This window comes from Larus michahellis, chromosome 1, assembly GCF_964199755.1.
Source record: "Larus michahellis chromosome 1, bLarMic1.1, whole genome shotgun sequence".
Classification (NCBI taxonomy): Eukaryota; Metazoa; Chordata; class Aves; order Charadriiformes; family Laridae; genus Larus; species Larus michahellis.
This window is the reverse complement of record NC_133896.1, coordinates 26097190-26115608: the sequence shown is the minus strand read 5'-3', so window position 1 is coordinate 26115608 and position 18419 is coordinate 26097190. Positions and strand designations below refer to the sequence as shown.

At 40.8% G+C, this 18419-nt stretch overlaps 1 protein-coding gene across 2 annotated transcripts in view; it reads right to left on the bottom strand.

Moving 5' to 3' along the window:
- TSPAN12 (tetraspanin 12) overlaps positions 1–18419 on the bottom strand; it is a 45961-nt gene that overhangs the window by 18162 nt on the left and 9380 nt on the right. For both annotated transcript variants that reach the window (XM_074600118.1, XM_074600215.1), the window contains exons 3-4: positions 13248–13330; positions 12471–12606 (exon numbers count right to left, since the gene is read on the bottom strand). In XM_074600118.1, coding sequence (XP_074456219.1) covers positions 12471–12606; positions 13248–13330 — 219 coding nt within the window. The remainder of the gene's footprint in view (positions 1–12470; positions 12607–13247; positions 13331–18419) is intronic.

Sequence of the window (18419 nt, the reverse complement as noted above, 5' to 3'; positions counted from 1 at the left end):
GCTACATCTGGACACATCAAGGCACTGCAGAATCAAGCCTTCTGTCCTGACAAAGCGCATCATCTGTCCATAAGTGAAATGACAAAAAAAAAAAAAAAAAAAAAAAGACACAGAGTTTACACACATGAAAGCCATTCTAGGAACTGAGCAACTGCAGGCACACCAAACCCACACACAGGAGCTTCAGTTTCACTCTGCTGTTGAAGTGGAATATTATACCTCCCTCTAAATGCAATGGTTTGCAAAACAAATAATTCTTATGTAAGTTGTGTGGGTAAAAAAAAAACCCTCTAACCATTATTTAAATTTATTACCCCTAATTTCCATCTTCCAAATAGAGAAATTATTACTGACTTCAATGCTCATTCCTTGTCCCCAGTTAAATTCCCACAGGAGTCTGAATGCTGAATGCATCTTCCTACATTTACACACTTCTGCTTTATGCCAGAAACGGGGACTTGGTTTTGAAGCAAGGTTTAATATTTCTTCCTACGGGCCGAGTGGCCACATTTTGTGAAGGAGACTTACTCACTGAGGAACACCACTGGGCATTACCCTCAGAACTGCACCAGCAGGTCACTGATACCGCCTCCTACAGCAAAGCCCCCTCAGAGCACTCTCAGACACTGCTGAGGTATTTTTCTTATGTGTTTGGGTTTTTTTTTCTTTTCTTTGTGTTGGTTTGAGGTTTTTTTTTGGCAGGGAGAGGGTAGGATAGGAAAGGCACAGAAGAGAGTGAATAAAAAAAACCCCAAAAACCTACAAACAGTAATGCAAGGCCACAATCACCTCAAGAACTAGAGCCCTTTTACATGGGAAATCCTACAGTCTTTTGAGGCTTTTCTTTTGTAGGTAATTGGTAATTAATATCATTCTCTCCCTATGCAAAGTCATCAGAAAATTGAAGTGCCTTCATCCTGTTATAAACCCGGCAGAGTCAGTTTAATGGAAGGATTTCCTCCAGTAAGGTTGTGAAAAAGCTAAAATGTTGCCTCCGTGAGAGAAGCTGAATGACTGAAATGCTGGCAAAAAACCACTCTTTTGAGAGTAACAAATCAATGTAAAAATATCTGCCAATAAAAAAAAATAAAAATAACGCAGTAGACATTTACTGCTCCTCACTAAGTCATGGACACACATGCAGCCAAGATCCCAAGCTTCAGCATCAGCGTCAAATGGATGTTGACAATTAGCAGGGGCTGGTTCTCCCTCAACTTCCTCATTAAGCTTGCTCACCACCACTGGCCACCGCGGAGGAAGGCAGGCAGCAGCTCAGTAAAGCAGTAGCTTCCAACAGCAGCATCCCCTCTAGTACCTGGAACCTTGCAGCAGCACCCGGATTTTTTAATGCAGCAACGGATGGGTACGTGTGTGTGGCTCCAGCCCCAGCGCTGCAGCACTGGAGCCTGCGGAGGCTTAAACAACTATTTTTCCCTCACATCAGTACTGAGACAGAGGTGAAGGAACTAGGAACTCTGGAGTTCAGGAAAATCCCATTCTCCTTCCTTTCTTACGCAAGAGAGTAAACCATCAAGTAAATAGTCAAGGACAGAAAAAAAAGAAACCAAAAAATGGGGACTAGCACTGCAGCAATAGGTTTTGTGCTAATTCAGATGGCTATTTACAGATAGCTACCCACATGAAGGCTATCAGAACCTGACAAAGCACTGGAAAGATACACGGTAGTTTCACCTAGGTATTAAAAAAAAAAAAAAAACCGAAATAATTTAAAACTATTTTTAGAAATATCTGTATGGACTATCTAAATAGGATCAAAACTTTTAGTCTGAACGAAATTCCCGCACACAGCAGTGGCATCCCATAAGAAGATACAAATTCCATATATGCCAGTGGTCCATATAGGGAACATATACGCTCTGGCATATGCCCAAAGTGTCTTCCAATCTCTCTAAGGCTAAAAATGGGACTGCAAAATTAATTTATCCTAATTAAATTAAGACAAGTTTTTTGCTATTCTGCTTGTTCTACCAAACTAAGTGAATGACAACCACCACAGCATACATGACAGGAGCACATTTCTTTCTTGCTCCTCTCAATCATTTAGATACGAACACAAATAAAAATAGCAAACGCAAGCATAAAATTGCTATTACTGAATCTAAGATATTTTGCATTCATTTAAAAGGTCTTTGTTCCAACAATTCCCAGTCAGTTTAGAGAGTAACGGTGAATGGCACACACATGAAGTGCCTCTCAACATGAAATCTCTCCCTTGCGGTTTTCTGTCCTGCAGAGCACAGGATTTTTTGTTGCAATCACGGGCAACTGCAGGGAAGGCTACAAAGCGTGAAGCACAATGTTTAATGTTTTTTTTGCAGAGATGTAATACAAAACTCTTGCTGTAGTTCTAGAGATTTTTTTGTCTTGAATATGCCACACAATTCCTGCAATTAATCACTTAATACAATCTGTCTATGCTTCTTAGGCAACAGGTGAAAAGAACTAGTGAAAAATAACCTTCTATTACTGTTACTAATGTGGCAACAGGACGATGGAAAAACTGGGACTTCAGAAAATGCAGTACATGGAGGGAGTTTGTAAAAATTTTGCTCCTCCTCCCACCCCAGTCCCCATTTTAAATGCCCTTCTCCAAAGTAATTCTGAGAACATGGGATTTTTCAGAGAGTTTTTGACAGTGGAAATATTAAATTCCGATTACACTTAGCAAAGGAAATCTAGAGCTAATACTCTAGCACCCTGCAGTAGTCTCCTTCACACTGCCTTGACTGTTGCACTGAATACCCAGTGCCCTATTGTCAGCCACTGGGATAACCCCACTGGCACTGCTACAAAAACCACGACTGTCCTCTGAGGATGCCCTCCCAAACTCTAGTGTAAGCATTATACCAGAAACGATGCTAAGAGCAGGAGCCCTCATAGAAATTTGATGACTTCTGGTACTTAGTGACCAATGAGTCGCTATGGCCCTCTGGTGCTAAGCAGCCCAAGCAGGTAAGGACAGCCATACTACAAAGCCATGGATACCCAACTACGTTCCTGAAGTGGTACCACATGGGCTTTTTGCTCTACCACAGCTGCGTTCAGTAATTTTTTTTGGCAATGACCTATAGAATCATAGAATCATTTAGGTTGGAAAAGATCTTTAAGATTATCAAGTCCAACCGTAAACCTAACACTGCTAAATCCACCACTAAACCATGTCCCTGAGGACCACTTCTACAGGTCTTTTAAATACCTCCAGGGATAGTAACTAGCCACTTCCCTGGACCTATGGAATAGCTCATCAGCATTCAGCTACTATAACCTGTAAAATCAGTAGGCTGTTAGCCCACACACAAGGAGTGTCAAAGACCTGGACACATCCCCACTCATGATCTCTTGATCCTGCTCGTACCAAACACGGCGTGATTTTGCTTGCAGTTTGAAAGTGTGATTTGGAAGCAAGAGTCTCGGCAACTCGTGAAAACATGAACTGAGACAGGGTTCTGCAGCAAGCCAAATTTCATCTGAACTAGAAAGGCACAAGAGTGGCTTAATTTATCTTTTTCCTGTCTCAAAGCTTTTGGTTTGCATGATGCTCCTGTTAGTGGGATTAGGACCCTATTTCATCTGTTCTGACAGCTTCCTAGTTAACTACTGTCATCCTAGAAAACCTGAGGAGACTTCACAGTCTGCTAAATTAATCCCTAAAGAACAAATATATCCCATCACACAACATACTCAAAATATTGGCGGCTTCTTAAGCTCACCTCCAGACAGTGAGAAAGCAAGAGAGCATTCTGTATATGAAAGCAACTGGGCCTGGACAACAACTGGAGTCAGAAGTTCCAACATGGTGAAGAAAAGCAAGAGCACAGGGGGTGTTGCAGCTTTTTGGAGAATCTGGTCTACAAAACTGTAGAAATCCTTCCATTTTTGAGCAAATGTGCCTTTCTTTGAAGGATCAGTGTTCTTATTAATGAATCATCATTCATGTGCTCTGCATTTCATTTAATAAACAACTTTTTCAAGCTTTAATGTTCTCCTCCCAAGCGTTTTTCTTTTCTCCCAGAGGCTATAAAACAACTTTTTTTTTTTTTTTTTTTCCTCAGAATCAAGAAAAACCACAACCCTTATGTCAGAGCAAATGAAGAGTAGCTCATCAGCAAGTCCAGCCTCCTCAGACTTGCTGTCTGGTGCTCCCACCACCTTCTTGGGCAATGTCGTCCATATGGCAAGAGAGGCAAGGAAAGCTCTGGGAGGGAAAGGCAGGGGCTAAAGGAGATTCCAAGGGTAAGGCAGCTGCAGAATGAAACCTTATGGGAATCTGAAAAAGATTGGAGTATATGGTATGTAAAACAGATGCCAGAAGATTTTAAGAGGGCTGTGCATAGCATTTCCCAATGGCTAACAGCCTGAGAGCGTCAGCCTTGTTCTTCTGAGACACGAGCCATCCAGACATCTGTCTGCACCCTGAGAAATGTCAGATGACCACCACCACAATGCTGGATCACCAACGGGAATGAGACTCTTCCTGTGCAAAACCTAATAAAAAGTCCTTTTCCCTTCACTAAGTTACAAGCTATGGTTCCTTTTAGTTTTGTTTGTTTAAAAAATAATGAAGTTATTTTAATGATTAATCCAGCTATACTTTTTAAAAATGGAACAACGCTCATTAAATGGAGTCAGACAAGCTGCATGGAAAACTGAAATCCTCTGTTTATCCATTCCAACAGCGCAAACTTTCCCCTGCCCCCCGCCTTCCTCCCTCAGCCCTGCCCTGAAGGGATTAACAGTTCATTTGTCATTCTGATTTAAAATTTGGTTTACTTGCTTGACAACGCAGAAATTTGTGAGAGACGCAGTCACAAGTCAACAAGGAAATAGGCTGAAACCACCAACCTACAACAGTAGCTACTGAATGCCATCCAGTTCTTCAAAATAAATACCTTCCACAGCAAGATGATCAAATATTTCTATTATTTTAGATTCGATCTCCCACATCACAGAATTTTATCAAAATGTCTTAAAGCCCATGCCCTCTGCAAAGTCCAAGTTTTATATAAATAGTTACCACTTTTTCCAAAACCTTTGTAACTAATTTTCTGAATAGAAAAAAAAAACAACCCACAACACATTTGATGGCAATGAACATTTTAATTTTCCAAGGTATGTGTCCAAGTTCTTTTGATTGACCCCTTTGCTTTTTTGAAAACTAAACAAAATTATTTATGAACAGTTAGAACTTTGTTAATAGCCTCGATTCTTCTGTGAGATATTAATGATCTGTTTTAAATTTTCACTTTAATGGTTAATCTTTGTTTATAAGAGGAAACAAGTATTACTTTGGAAATAAGCAAATGCACTCTTCAGACAATTATTAGGATTTATTTGCCCAAGGCTCAATTACCTCAAGTCAATGAACTCCAAAGAATAAAGGTCGTTGCAAGGTCATGGTAAAGTACCGAACAGGACACAGGTAAAGACAGACATTAGACCATAATTTCCTCATGGCTTACAACATTCCCTTCCCCCTTCTTCTCCCCTCATTTCATAGGATTTATATTAAAAACTAAAGTTTCCTTTCTGCACAGATTTTTCAACACACAGCTCCCTTCGTATCTCTAACCGCTCTTTATTTTCTACCAAGGAAATTAAACACTATAAAAATGCTTCTTTAGTCAAGAAAATCCTTTTTCCTTGTAAAATAGACCAATTTGCTGCTGATACACACAGTAAGTCTGCCACAGCATGCCCCAAAACACTTCAAACATGGCAGGGGGGTTGGACTAGCTGATCTCCAGAGGTCCCTTCCAACCCCCCTCATTCTGTGATTCACCATTTTGAGTGAAAAAGTGCTCTTAGATACAGAACCCATACCACAGCCCCCTGTGCACACAGCAAAGTGTCTCTGCGGTTAATTAGTCAAAAGGGCAAGATTAGGCAAGAGAGAGAGATTAATTTACCTGACAGGACATCCACTCCATACTCAGTTTGTGGCAACAAGAATGCAGCTGAATCACAGCCTCAAGGCATGCCCCAATGGTGGGGCTGGGCTACATTTCATATAAGACATGGAGGTTTGGCTGGGCTTTGTGGATCTGTTTACTCACTCCTTCCTTGCTCTCAGGGACTCTCTCATTCCCTATTCCTTTCAGCAGAGGAAAAAAAGCTGGACAAACAAGAAGTGAGAAAAGAGCTGGGAAGGACAAATGGGGGGAAAAAAAAGCACTACGGTAGCAAGTCAAGATGCAGCATCCCTCCTTCCCACCCTGGTATCGGTGCCAGCTCTCTAACCTCATCGCCAGTCCCTTGAACCTACTGTCATATCAGTCCCTGTGTTTTCAATAGCTTCCTGGTACCCACTTCCATCATTTCACTTCACCAACCTTTCTATTGACCACCTTGCCGCCTCTGTTCACCAGGGAGTATCACTCCAGAGTCTTTTTCAGCTCTGGTGCCATTTCAGTCTCTCCTACTGCCCTGGGCATCAATGACTTTCAAGAACTTGGAGGGAGAAAGCAATATTAACGAGTGTAAAAAGTGGGAATGGGGGGAAACAGGAACACGGAAGAGAAATGGAACAAGGCTTGCTCCAAAAGTTTTGGATCATGAGGCCAGACACAGTGACACCTAGTAAAACCAATACTCAGGACATACGTCCTCAAGAACAGGCAAAGTAGTCACCTCCATCAGGTGAGCCTAGAAGTACAGCACGCAGTTAAAAGCATGTCACAGAAATTCAGGCAGCATATTTCATGCTGAAAACATGCTGGAACCATAAAATGACTAGTGTCAATAGATATTTACATTTTAACTTAGCGCTTTTTCCAAAAGGATGAGCAAGTGGCTCTTCACTATTACAGAGGTAAGCAAAAAAAAAAAACCACCCGACTTTTAATTGATGGCATCACAACTGCACTGTCCAACCTTGCTGTCGTAAATCAAAGGCATTACCCTGTCTAGCCCTCAAGCGACTGGACATTTCTTTTTACTTTGAGCCACCAGATAACTACGCCAAATAGCACCATGCTGCCTCTGCTCTGGTACAACAGGGCTGTGCATTCAAGGCAGCTGATAAGTGCTGAGCTGAAGGACGCAGATCATCACCGTGACCACAGCAAACATTTGGCTTTAAGCCAAGCATTCGCAAGAAGACCTGGACACTCCCACCAGCTCAATTCCTGTCATGCTCCTCCACCCCAACTCTCTTCCCTCCACGATCAAATACGCAGCTGCTCTGGCTGGCAGTTTGTTCAGCAGGCTCCATCCTTCATCTCTAAGTGCCTCCCAACAACCCATAACGCTGGGCAAACTGTATCTCTCGTCTGTAAGCTCTCTCTCCTAGTTAAGAAAATTAGGCACCGCTGCAAAGCACTTGCCTTTGAGAAAGTCTTTCAAGTACATACACAGCGCTGTATGTTTACATTGGGAGAAGACAAGGTCAACAACACACACCTCGTGCTTAGACAGGCAGAGAGAGAGGCTGGCACTGGACCCCAGGTCCATCACAGTCCACTCCACCACACAGGTAGCCCAGCAGAGTTTGCAGCCCAGCTCTTGCAAAGCATCGCTTTGCTCTGTGGTGACACTGTGCCTTCACCAACACCCATCTCAAAATCTAGTAATTTGCTTCAACCTTAAAAAACCTGATCTGAACAGGACAGAATCCTACCCTCTATCCCATTTCAAGGCAAAAAGATGTTTAATAATTATTAGTATAGTCATCTCCTCAAGGAGTTCACCTTTGAATTGAAAGTTAGAAATATGGAAAGATTAAAAAAACCCTGAAACTACTGAGGTATAATAAAAATTGGTGAACTTTAAGTTATTTTCTCTTACAAGTGGAACATCACACAAGCAGCACTTCAAAGTGCAAGCTACATGTCCAGCCCCTTACTGACCCACTGACTATCTGAATTTGAATTTCAGCACAGTACTGGCTTCTCATCAAACTTGTACCACAGTATTGTAAACCCACTTGAACCCAACTTTCAACAAGGCAGACCTGCCTGTCTTGTGAATCTCTGTTGTCCTCCTGCTCGCACCACATTCGTAAATGAGCTGCTGATAAAAGGCACAAAACACGAAAATGAACTCAGTCTCTGTCCTGTCTAGTTCTACACTGCATGAATTTACACCAAATATGTTTGTCGGTTATTTCTTCCCTTTCAATGCTTGGTAGTTAAATAATGAAGAAATACTTCTGGTTGGCAAATAACAATTCCGGTGCCAAATGTTAGTACAAGGTATTGGAGCAGCTGTGACTGTGGTAAGAGTCCACATGGGTCAGAACAAATATCCTGTATTATTACAGAACAAATAACCTATATTATGTATTACTGCAGAAATACGTGCTGCCACAAACAAAAAAAGACAAAAATTAATTATCACAAAACTCTCATAGTAATTCATGCCAACTGTAGCCACAAGTACTGCAGAATAGTTGGTGCTGTGGTACTGTAGAGCAGCTAACATTTCACACAGAGTAAGGGTCCCTTCTAGGAAGACATTAGCAGTTACTGGTATTTTGCAACATAGCAGGCATCCAAATTTAATCACCCCTGGCATCTCTGCATCCACATGGACTGAAGTGGGTATAGAAGAACCTGCCCCAAGTGGTGATACAGTCAGTGGTTCCCTGTTGTTCTTCAGATGGACTTCACAGAAACTACTTTGACCAACACTGCATTAAGCTGGCTGAGAACCACCGACATGAAACAGCCACATTCACCTCAGGTTTGTCACATCTCCAGTTTACCTTTTCAATCAAAACATAGTATCTTTTCCTTTTTTCTCTTTATGGAATATTTGCCTGCTTCTAAAGAAAAGATCAGTTTAAGTTTAATGATGGTTTGTCTGGTTGTGTTTCAACTCAATTAATAGACAATTTAGTCTGCCAAGTTCCAATTTACAACCAGGTTTTGCCTTAGTGAAATAACAAACTGACCACACACCAACAGGGTCTAACAATGTTGAGCTCTGAGGAATATTTATTTCTCTGACAACTTTATGATAAAAATCAGTAAGAGGATTTGCCCTATTGACCATCAAATATTTCTAACAGTTTTTCCCTTTGTGAAAACATGTGCAGACAAATTTGAATCCTGTGCTGTTTGAATGCTGTAATTACAGAAAACTCATAGTTATAAATGCCAGAATTTGCAATAAAAACTCCAGCCAGGAAAATATTTTCCAGTGGGATTTTCATGAAGCTCTTCTTGTCAAGCAACTGAGTTTACTCTTGTTGTCTTACTAAAACAAGAACGTCAAAAAAAATCGCACACCCTTAAGTTTACTATGCTTAAAGAATATATGCATGTGGGGCTGTTTTTTTGGGGAATTTTTTTCCTTAGTTAGGGTATGTGGACAACAGACTTGAAAAACAATCCAAAATGTAGAGAGTCTCAGAAGAGAAGAAGCAAAGGACGGTTCTGGATTTTAAAAAAACAACCCAATCTAAATAATCTTGTTTGAAAAACTGTAACAAGCACCACAAAACCTGGACTCTAGTTTCTCATCCTTGGACTTTTCATACATTGAAGTCAGTGACTTGGAGGAGTCCAGATCTTCCAGTTTAGGCTGGCATCACAGCCACTTCTACATGAGGACATTGGTCATTCATGACACACAACACAATGGTATTACAGACACTTAAGGTAGACATGGCCTCTTTATACCAACTAGCCTTCAGGACTATGTATTTCTGAAGCAATAAAAATTTAAATTATAATACCTTTAAAATGCTGGTTCTACAAATAACCCAGAGCATGAACCACAGAAGACTGAGGTGTTATATTTTCTTACTATTATGCTGAGTAAACATTAGTTCAATTTATATTTATGCCCCATGTGTAGCCGGCAAGGTTTCAAGCATTTAATTGCAAGATAAAATTTCAAAAACAAATGAAAATAATTATGTATTCAGATGTATTAAAAATATCTCACACCATATATATATATATTTATGGCCCTCATGCTTTATTAGATTTTCCAAAAATCCAATTCAATTAACATTAGCAATAGCAATTAGCATGCTGCCAGGAACATCAAGACTCGTATCCAAATATCTCTGCATGCCATCATTATGGCTGTTCATGTACTTCAAAAAGAAGATTAAAAGCATGATTGAAGAGGTTGTTAATGTTTTACATGAAGGTTCTTTTCTTTTAGTTCATCTGGTTGTACAAAAGCTCATTTTGTTGATCCATCACTTTTCTGATTAGTCTGATGAATGACTTATATCTGCATACTTCTGTGGTATAACACGACTGCATTCATTTAACAATCAATCAAAGACAATAACATACTGAGGAAGATATCACTTAGTTTTGCTTATCAGTTTGCTTAGCAAGAGCAAATTCTCAGACTCCTGAAAATGAAATGTTGCAACTTAAAATGACATAAATGTCTTGTTTTGATTCAGTATAGTTTGACTGCCTAAACATACTTTAAATAATTTATTTCCAGATGGCATTAAAAGCTATAAATGAGTTGTTCTTTTCACTGGAAGTTTAAATAAGGCCAAAACCAGTTTTAACTTCATTTTCTTTTGAATTAGTTATGATTTTTTTTCAAGGCTTATACCAAAAATCATAACTTTTTTTTTCCACATACTATGTAGTATTGGTCTACATCATATACTTGCTTTTGCCTTTTAATTAATTCACATTAAAAACTATCGCCACTATAAAACAAAAAACACGTTATGAAAATAATCTTGTAACCTTACCATAAAAACTAAGGGCTTAATAAGTTTACCATCTTTTAATACTTTCACTATTTATATAACACAAAAATATGTACAAAGCCCTTTTAAAGTGCATAAGGAAGAGTAATAGATAAATAATTACATGGCATGAAATTACATTAATACATTATTTTTATGCACGTGGTCATAACTAAGTAACGTCTGTCTTAGGACTTGTTCCCATTGACTTTAACATTGCAATGTTAAGACCTAGAACTAAAAAATGCATGACTATTATATAACTATAAAGTATTCAGATTTAAATGAGAGTTTTTCCTAACTATATAGCTTTGAAACAACAATCTTCATATTGTATAGAGGCTTAACAAATATCCAAAAGGAGAAACAGCATTTGCCCTCTTGCAATTGAAGAACACTTCTGCTGCAGACCTCCAGCTGGAAATCTCAAATAAAGCTTACTCCAACCCTCTCAAATAAAAAAGATATTTTAATACAAACTTTGGTACAGTTTCTGACCGGTTTAGCTGCAGTCAGAATACTTCCTATTAGATAAAAGCAAAGGTCGCATAAGTCTCAGCTAACTTTTTTTTTTTTTTTGGTCATTTTTTGTAAAATTTGTGAGGTCCAGGTTTCACGTACTTCAGCCCGGCACAAATCCCCAAGAAAAATACAACCGTATGCACTCTGGGAGAAACCAATACACACTGCAGTGAAAAAAACACCAGGAGCCCAACTCCACTTGTATGACTTCTGGATATTCTCAGGAACTGACAGATTTCACCTGTCCACTTTCTCATACCGCAATTGGGTAGTCAAGTCTGATACACCTCTTTCACTTCCATTGCTCCCACTCTCTCGGACTTACAGACTGCTTGGAATCCTTCTCATCCTCACCTTAAAAGACAAAGCCCAACTCTGCAGAGGGCTAGCAGCTTGATTTCTGAGAGGCATACAGGTACATGGCACTCCTTGATCTCAGTGTTGCTGATGGTCTAAATATTTTTAAACTCTAAACCTTTAAAATTTGTGCAAGTTTGACAGGCTTTTCCGTTTGGGGGTTTTGGGGTTTTTTTGTTTGTGTGTTTTTTATTGACCTCAAACTCACTGACTTCCCCATGAAGAAAAAGGTATTTGGCTCCCTTGACAGTCAAAGCCTCATCACAGTTAAACTGTACATAGAGCCTTGTGCAGGAGACACTATGGCTTTTCAGCTGTCGTTGGCGCAGTCATGTAGCTTCCAAACAAAGGGAAAAGCTGGGTACTTGGAATTTATTTTTAAACTCGCTCACAACCAAACGCAACTGCAAAATTCCACATCCATGTAAGAGAGGGCAAAGCTTCTGAATGTACTCAGAATTAACCTTCATTAGCTACAAATGCTGTTACTTTACGCACACAATCAACTGTTGCGATAAAGCAAAGCCTAGGTTACTTAGCTATTGCACAGCCAAGAGACAAAAGGGTAGCATAAGGGTTTATTTCAGAGCACTCAGACTCACGTTCCTATAATTATTAGTACTTAAGAGTTTGAGTTATTTTTCCCTTCAGCAACTCCTCTACTAGATGAAGTGGATTTTTGCAGTGAGACACTGCTTGTCTTTCAGACACAGCATAATGCAGTCTAGGCAATAAATTCTCTCCTACTGTGTGCTTTGCAATTACAATTCCTCACCGATATCATAACTCAACACGGTAATAAAAAATAATCAGTATTTATGTAATGCCTGTGGATTAAAACTTTTCTTACACCATTGAAGTGATGCAAAAGTTAGCTGGTTTTAGAGGTTATGAAACGTACCCAGACAAGGAGCAACAGATTTCTTTTCACTGTCCCACAGTAGCCCAGCATTCCAACTATGATGAGGAAACAGCAGACTGCAATCATGACCGGGTGGACCACAGGAAAGTAAGTCAAAATGACAGCCTCCTCCACCCTAAAACCAATCGGAAACAGAATCAAAGAAAAGCATAATCGCACAAAAACAATACAGAAGAAAAACATAATATAGCCATTAAGACAAAAATGGCAGACCAGCAGATGTGTTATTTCCAGTACCTTACAAGTTTCACAGAAATCTCTTCTATGTGGTTTTAAAGTCGAATGCTGCATTCGGGTACCAGAAAGTAATGCATCATCCAAAATCTCTTTGGGGCAAAGGTGATCCTCCTGTCCTGCACTTGCACAGTATGTAGCACAATGAGGCCCTGTTCCATCACCAGCGCTCATAAGCACTGCTATAATAAAACTAACAGCATTCCTAAATCTCTGGACTGAATAAAGTATTCAAAAACCAAACAGTAATATAATATAGTTACATGTTGGCAAAGGGCCAGAAATTGATCCCTGTCAGAAGAGAAAGGCACAGGAATAAAACAAGACTGAATTCATCTCTTTCCCCTTTCCCTAATTTCAACTGATGCCAGAAATGGTTGCAAAAAAACACCTTTTAACAAAACAATAATTAGCTCAACTGAAGGCTTCTTAATTCTAGAAATCCTAATTAGGAAACTTGCCATACTGAATGAACTGCAATCAATCACCCACATAGATTAATAAGTTTAAGGAAAACTTTACCTTGTTTCTGCAGTTAAAGTGAGAACATTATTCAGGTAGTCTCTCATCCAAGCAGAAACACCTAACACGCTGATGGACATCAACTAAAAAGAAAAGATGAAGTTATTTATCACACATTTTAAAAAATTTCAAGTTCATTCATAATTTAAGTAGGGCATCAATCACGAACAACATCTTTCATGCATTCATTTAACTGAACAGCACACCATCCCAAAACCTGTACTTCTGTATGCTTAGAGTTGGTTTGTTGTCCAAGTATTTAGGGAGACAGTGACAGTTATCTTCCAGTATAGATAATTAATGCCTGGAATACCTTCTCTTCCACCCAGTGGAGTGATCCCAGTGCTGGCTCAAGTCCCACCACTGCAAAACGTACCACAGAAGCAACCGGGAGGATTTAAGCTGCTAAAATCAGTGACTCTTTCAGGGCTCACAGGTGATATCCGCCAGTCTGTATGAAACCACAAAGCTATCTTCAGGTACGCAGCCAGTGAAGAATAACCCATACAGGATACAACAGTAGTGATACACTCACACATAGAAGTGGAGATTTGTCTTGGGGTCAAATTTAGAAGAATCTGATTCTCTCGCTCATTCAGGTAGTCATATCATGAACACTACGTCTCAGTTCCCTGAACCGTAGAATGACAATAAAACTACTGCATTTCAATTATAAACCCCAGGTCATCAAACCATTTGGGTACTTAACCTGCCAGGCACTTGAGAGGCATAAAGCCACTACAGTTTCACCGTGACTGCTCCTACAGCAAGCAAACCCCTGAGACTGAACCCACCTATAACTGCCACCACCTCAGCAGACCTGGATTTCTGTCACCTGATGCCATCGTGCACTCCAGCACACTTGGGATCTACCAGCCGAAGCTCTGGCCTCTGATTTTCTTGAGAAGCCAAACCCAAACGACGTGGTCAGAAGATAACTGACCATGACAGCACCAGCTCTTCTGCTGCTGTAGCAGAGGTACCGCTAGAGGACAAGGCACTCTTCATGGCACTTGTCCGTGTATTTTGCACTGGGTAATACAATGACAGCAGCCAGGTAAGTCAGTATGCCCTTCCTCCTGGAAGAAGGCTCAGCAGCAGTCATCCCCGCCTTTGTGCATGTTCTCTGGCCCACGCACAGGACAGATGGAGCACTGCTCCCCAAACAGAAGATGAGAGATACAGCTACAAACTCCTTCAAGGACAGGAGGGAACTACTAGGCTTTCCTACAAAACAGAGTGAAGTTAAAGTTATAATGCCACTGCTTACTTCTCAAACTATTTCAGGGAATTCAGCTGGTTTATCACACCCAAAGGAGAATTTAGGAATATCAGTCTCGTGTGGCACCTAAGCCTGAACTGCAGCTCAGGGGCTGACCCTGGCAGACTCTGGACTTCAGAAGCACCCCTGTCTAGCTGAAGAAGGGAGACCTAAGCATGCTGGCTCTCCTGAATACTAATGTTTTCATTCATTGCCTAGGTGTATTCCAGGAAACCTCCGCATTACACTAACAGCTTCTTAAATCAGTGAGAAGTGCTAATCTCCCCCGTTGCTTTCAGCAGCTAGCTTCCCACATGCCCTCAATATTTCCCCTAAAGTTGTTATGAAGAACAAGTTAACAGATTCAAACTTAAGAAAAGTCTCTCTGTGTCCTTACTGGCTCCTTTGCCTGCAGCACGGCCACAGCAGGCTACTTCTGCCTTTAAAATTTCACAAGAAGTCCCAGTGGCTACCCCACGGCTTCCTCCTGCTTTTCAAAACCGATGCACAAAGTTCATGTGCTGCCTTGGTTCTGGGTGGTGCCAGTGAGAGCCCTGGGTGCTCAGCACGCTGCAAGCATAGTCCTGAAAGCTAGTGCATGCTGCAAGTCTACTACATACACACATGTCCTTTACGCTCTGTGGGATCCGTTTTGGTTGCTGGAACAGTAGGAGTAAAGAGCGTTTTCTGTTATTTGCAGGAAGCTGCAGAAGCAAAGTAAAGATGATGACTAGAGCCTCCTCCTAGATAAACTCCTTGACAATGGCTGCCTCCTTGGAAGAAAGCATGAGGCAAATATACCACACAAGCAATAAAAAACATGTTTCTAACACAAAGAGAGGTAAAGACAACTACAGACAACTACAAGCAGCCAGCCTGCCTTCTTATGGTCAAAAAGCAACAGAAAACATTTTAACCCTCCACACCTCTCTGTAAGGCCGATACGCACAGACACATGTTGGCTCACACTTCCACTCTGTTTACAGCAAAATACTTAAGATAAATTTGGTTACTTTGCTTTATAGCAGTGGTGCTCAGGACTGAGAAGTCCATCAAAACCACGCTCCCCAGCAACTTTTAATAAGAGCCAGATGGTCCTGCTACAAAATCTGTACCAGAAAAATGTTCACTTGCTAAATAATACTCTTCCTCCCATGCCAGACTGGTGGACTGCCCAGTCCCTGCTCTCTATTAGGAACTCGCAGGCTGCACTCGCTTTCGTTCCGTGCTCGGTATGCGGCAATATATTCACGTACAGCAAGGAGAGGAGGTGGATTCCTTGGAAGAAGGCAAGAGATCGCTTCTTCAACAGAGGTAACATTTGGCAGGCAAAACAGTCATCACAAGGATATTGTAGCCTGCAGGTTACTCAGAGACAACAAGGAGATCATGGAGCAAACAGCTAAAAGGCAGAGGGGACAGAAAGAACTTCCCAGAAACCAAAAGAAATGAGCAGAACCCTGCCACTGAGAGAATCACTCAGTTTGCTAGAAGAAAGGACTTGCCTACAAAGATGTATCACAAAGGAAGAGAACTTATATTTCTGATCTAAGTTGAGTTTTCCCTACCTAGATATGTATTTTTTTCCCCACATAAAATCAGTGAGGGGAAAGCCTAGGCAGATACATCGCCAAGCTGTGGCCAACACACGGCCACATAACTTCTACAGAAACGCTTAATGGCCATATCATGCAACATGACTCTCTTTTCACTTATCAAGAATAGCAACTGGAAGAAAAGGTGCTTCCTTTCACTTAGGAAACATAACCTTCACTAATAATGTAACTACATGAACACTATTTCAGTTCATATGAAGATGCTCTCTATGAAAGGTCTCCCACTTCATCCAAAAAGCTTTTAGCCATTTAGGTCCCCCTGGCCGTTCTTCTTCAGTGTAAATACCCAAAAGCCAATTACTACTGTTTCTTGCTGGACATAAATTACATGCAAGAAAATTCCCCCTATAATCTCTGTGAGAGCCAGGCTACAGCTCACACGCTCACCTACCCCGTGCCCTGAAGGATCTCACCACCATTAACTCCTTCAGGTGCTACTGAACTTCTGCTACGCCTACGAGGCACATACGGTATCAACACAAGAGCTAGCTCAGCATTTCTCTAATACCATACATGCACAACACCTTACCTCACTGCTACACAGATGTTACAGGCACATTACATGCACAACACCCTCCTGCCAACCAGACAAATTCCTTGTGAGGCACCTTTGTCACCCTGTTTTGAAGAAAGTCCAAAGTGAATTATTACTCCGAATGACCTGAAAGCCAGAGGGCTGAGACACACTGGATTCACACCCATGAAAGTCAGTAACACTGTCAAACTGGGGCAGCATAAAGACATTGCTCAGAAAGAGAATAGTCAAATACTCAAGAAGTTCCTCTTGAACAGAGAGGCCTGTGAAAGAGCAAACTGTGATATCCCAAAAAAGCAATTCAGCTATAGGTTGATTACAAGAAGGTGTATTTCACAGCACATAACCTGGCAGGTGCTCAGTAGCTCTTCGTTAGCAAAGATAAATGCTGGGAAAAAAGTCATATCCCTTCCGATAAGCAAAAGCGAGCCTCTGGGCAGGAACACCCTGCTTCCTTTCACACAGGAAACATAACCTTCACCAATAATGTAACTACATGAACACTTTCAGTTCATACGAAGCAGCTCTCTATGAAAGGTCTCTCACTTCATTCAAAAAGCTTGCTCACCTACTCCACCACCACAGTGGAACCACAGAGAACCCCACACACACCAGACCTCCACAGCCTCCTGCGTATGGCTCAACATATGCATGGGCTGCCCTGTAAAGCGCTAAGCATCCTCAAGTGACAGTGGACATTAAGGAGGCTCCAGGCAACCACCACTTCACACTACTTAGGGCAGAGGCAGATCTTCAGCTAGCAGCACCGGAATTACACTAACACCAGCAGCACAACAGCCCATGGGCTTGGTAGGCAGGAACAGAAACAACCTCCCCAAAAACCTTGATGTGCATCCAGACCCACCCACAAAGAACAGCAGTCACGTCGCTGCAATTCACTGCCATGCAATTTTCAAGGAGGCAGGGGCATGGTCCTGATTACAGTTTTTCTTGGTTCATTTGGAGGGCAGAAAAAAAGGCAGCCTTAAAAAACTGGCAGCCCCTACTTCAGCCATTGTTTTTTAACTGATTTAGATGTAAAATACTGCTGTATCAAGCAATCAGACGAAAGGACGCAAGTTTATGAGAACTAAAAATACCAAAATAATTCTCACCACATTAGCAATTACATCATTTCACCAGAAAGTTTTCATCCAAGCTTCTCTGATGACAGCCAGTCTGCTGTGCTGTAAACATAATATGATAGTAGGCAGTAAAACATGTTTATTTGTTGCAGCTGGCTGCACAAGTCACTGTGGGTTTCATTCTGAACCATCACAGTATGTTATATAGCCATCAACATGACACTGAAGAGTTTACAAAACTGCCTTCTGTCATACTTTATTTTAAATATATTTTCACCCTGATTAAACAAAGGTAATAAATTTTGTTTTTATATACGAGCAATATGCAGATCACACAATAATATATAAAAATTCAAACTAATTTATAGCATAAAGTTTTTAAAGCTACTAGAGCTTTCTCAGACAACCGAATTACAATACCCAACAATAGACTCCAACTATTAGAAGTGGTCATTTCCAAGCATAAATTGTCTTTGGACCTCTTGTACATAAATTATCCATCAAAATGAAAACATCAAAGTATATATTTTAAGCCCTTACTGTGACAGTACTACTCACAATGTCTTTGAGACCATACCTAAACTGGAAAATAAATCTGGAAAATTTTCAATTAATAAATAAACATGAAATTCTGTCTTTAAGGGAGCAACTCCAATTGCTGTTAACTATTTACAC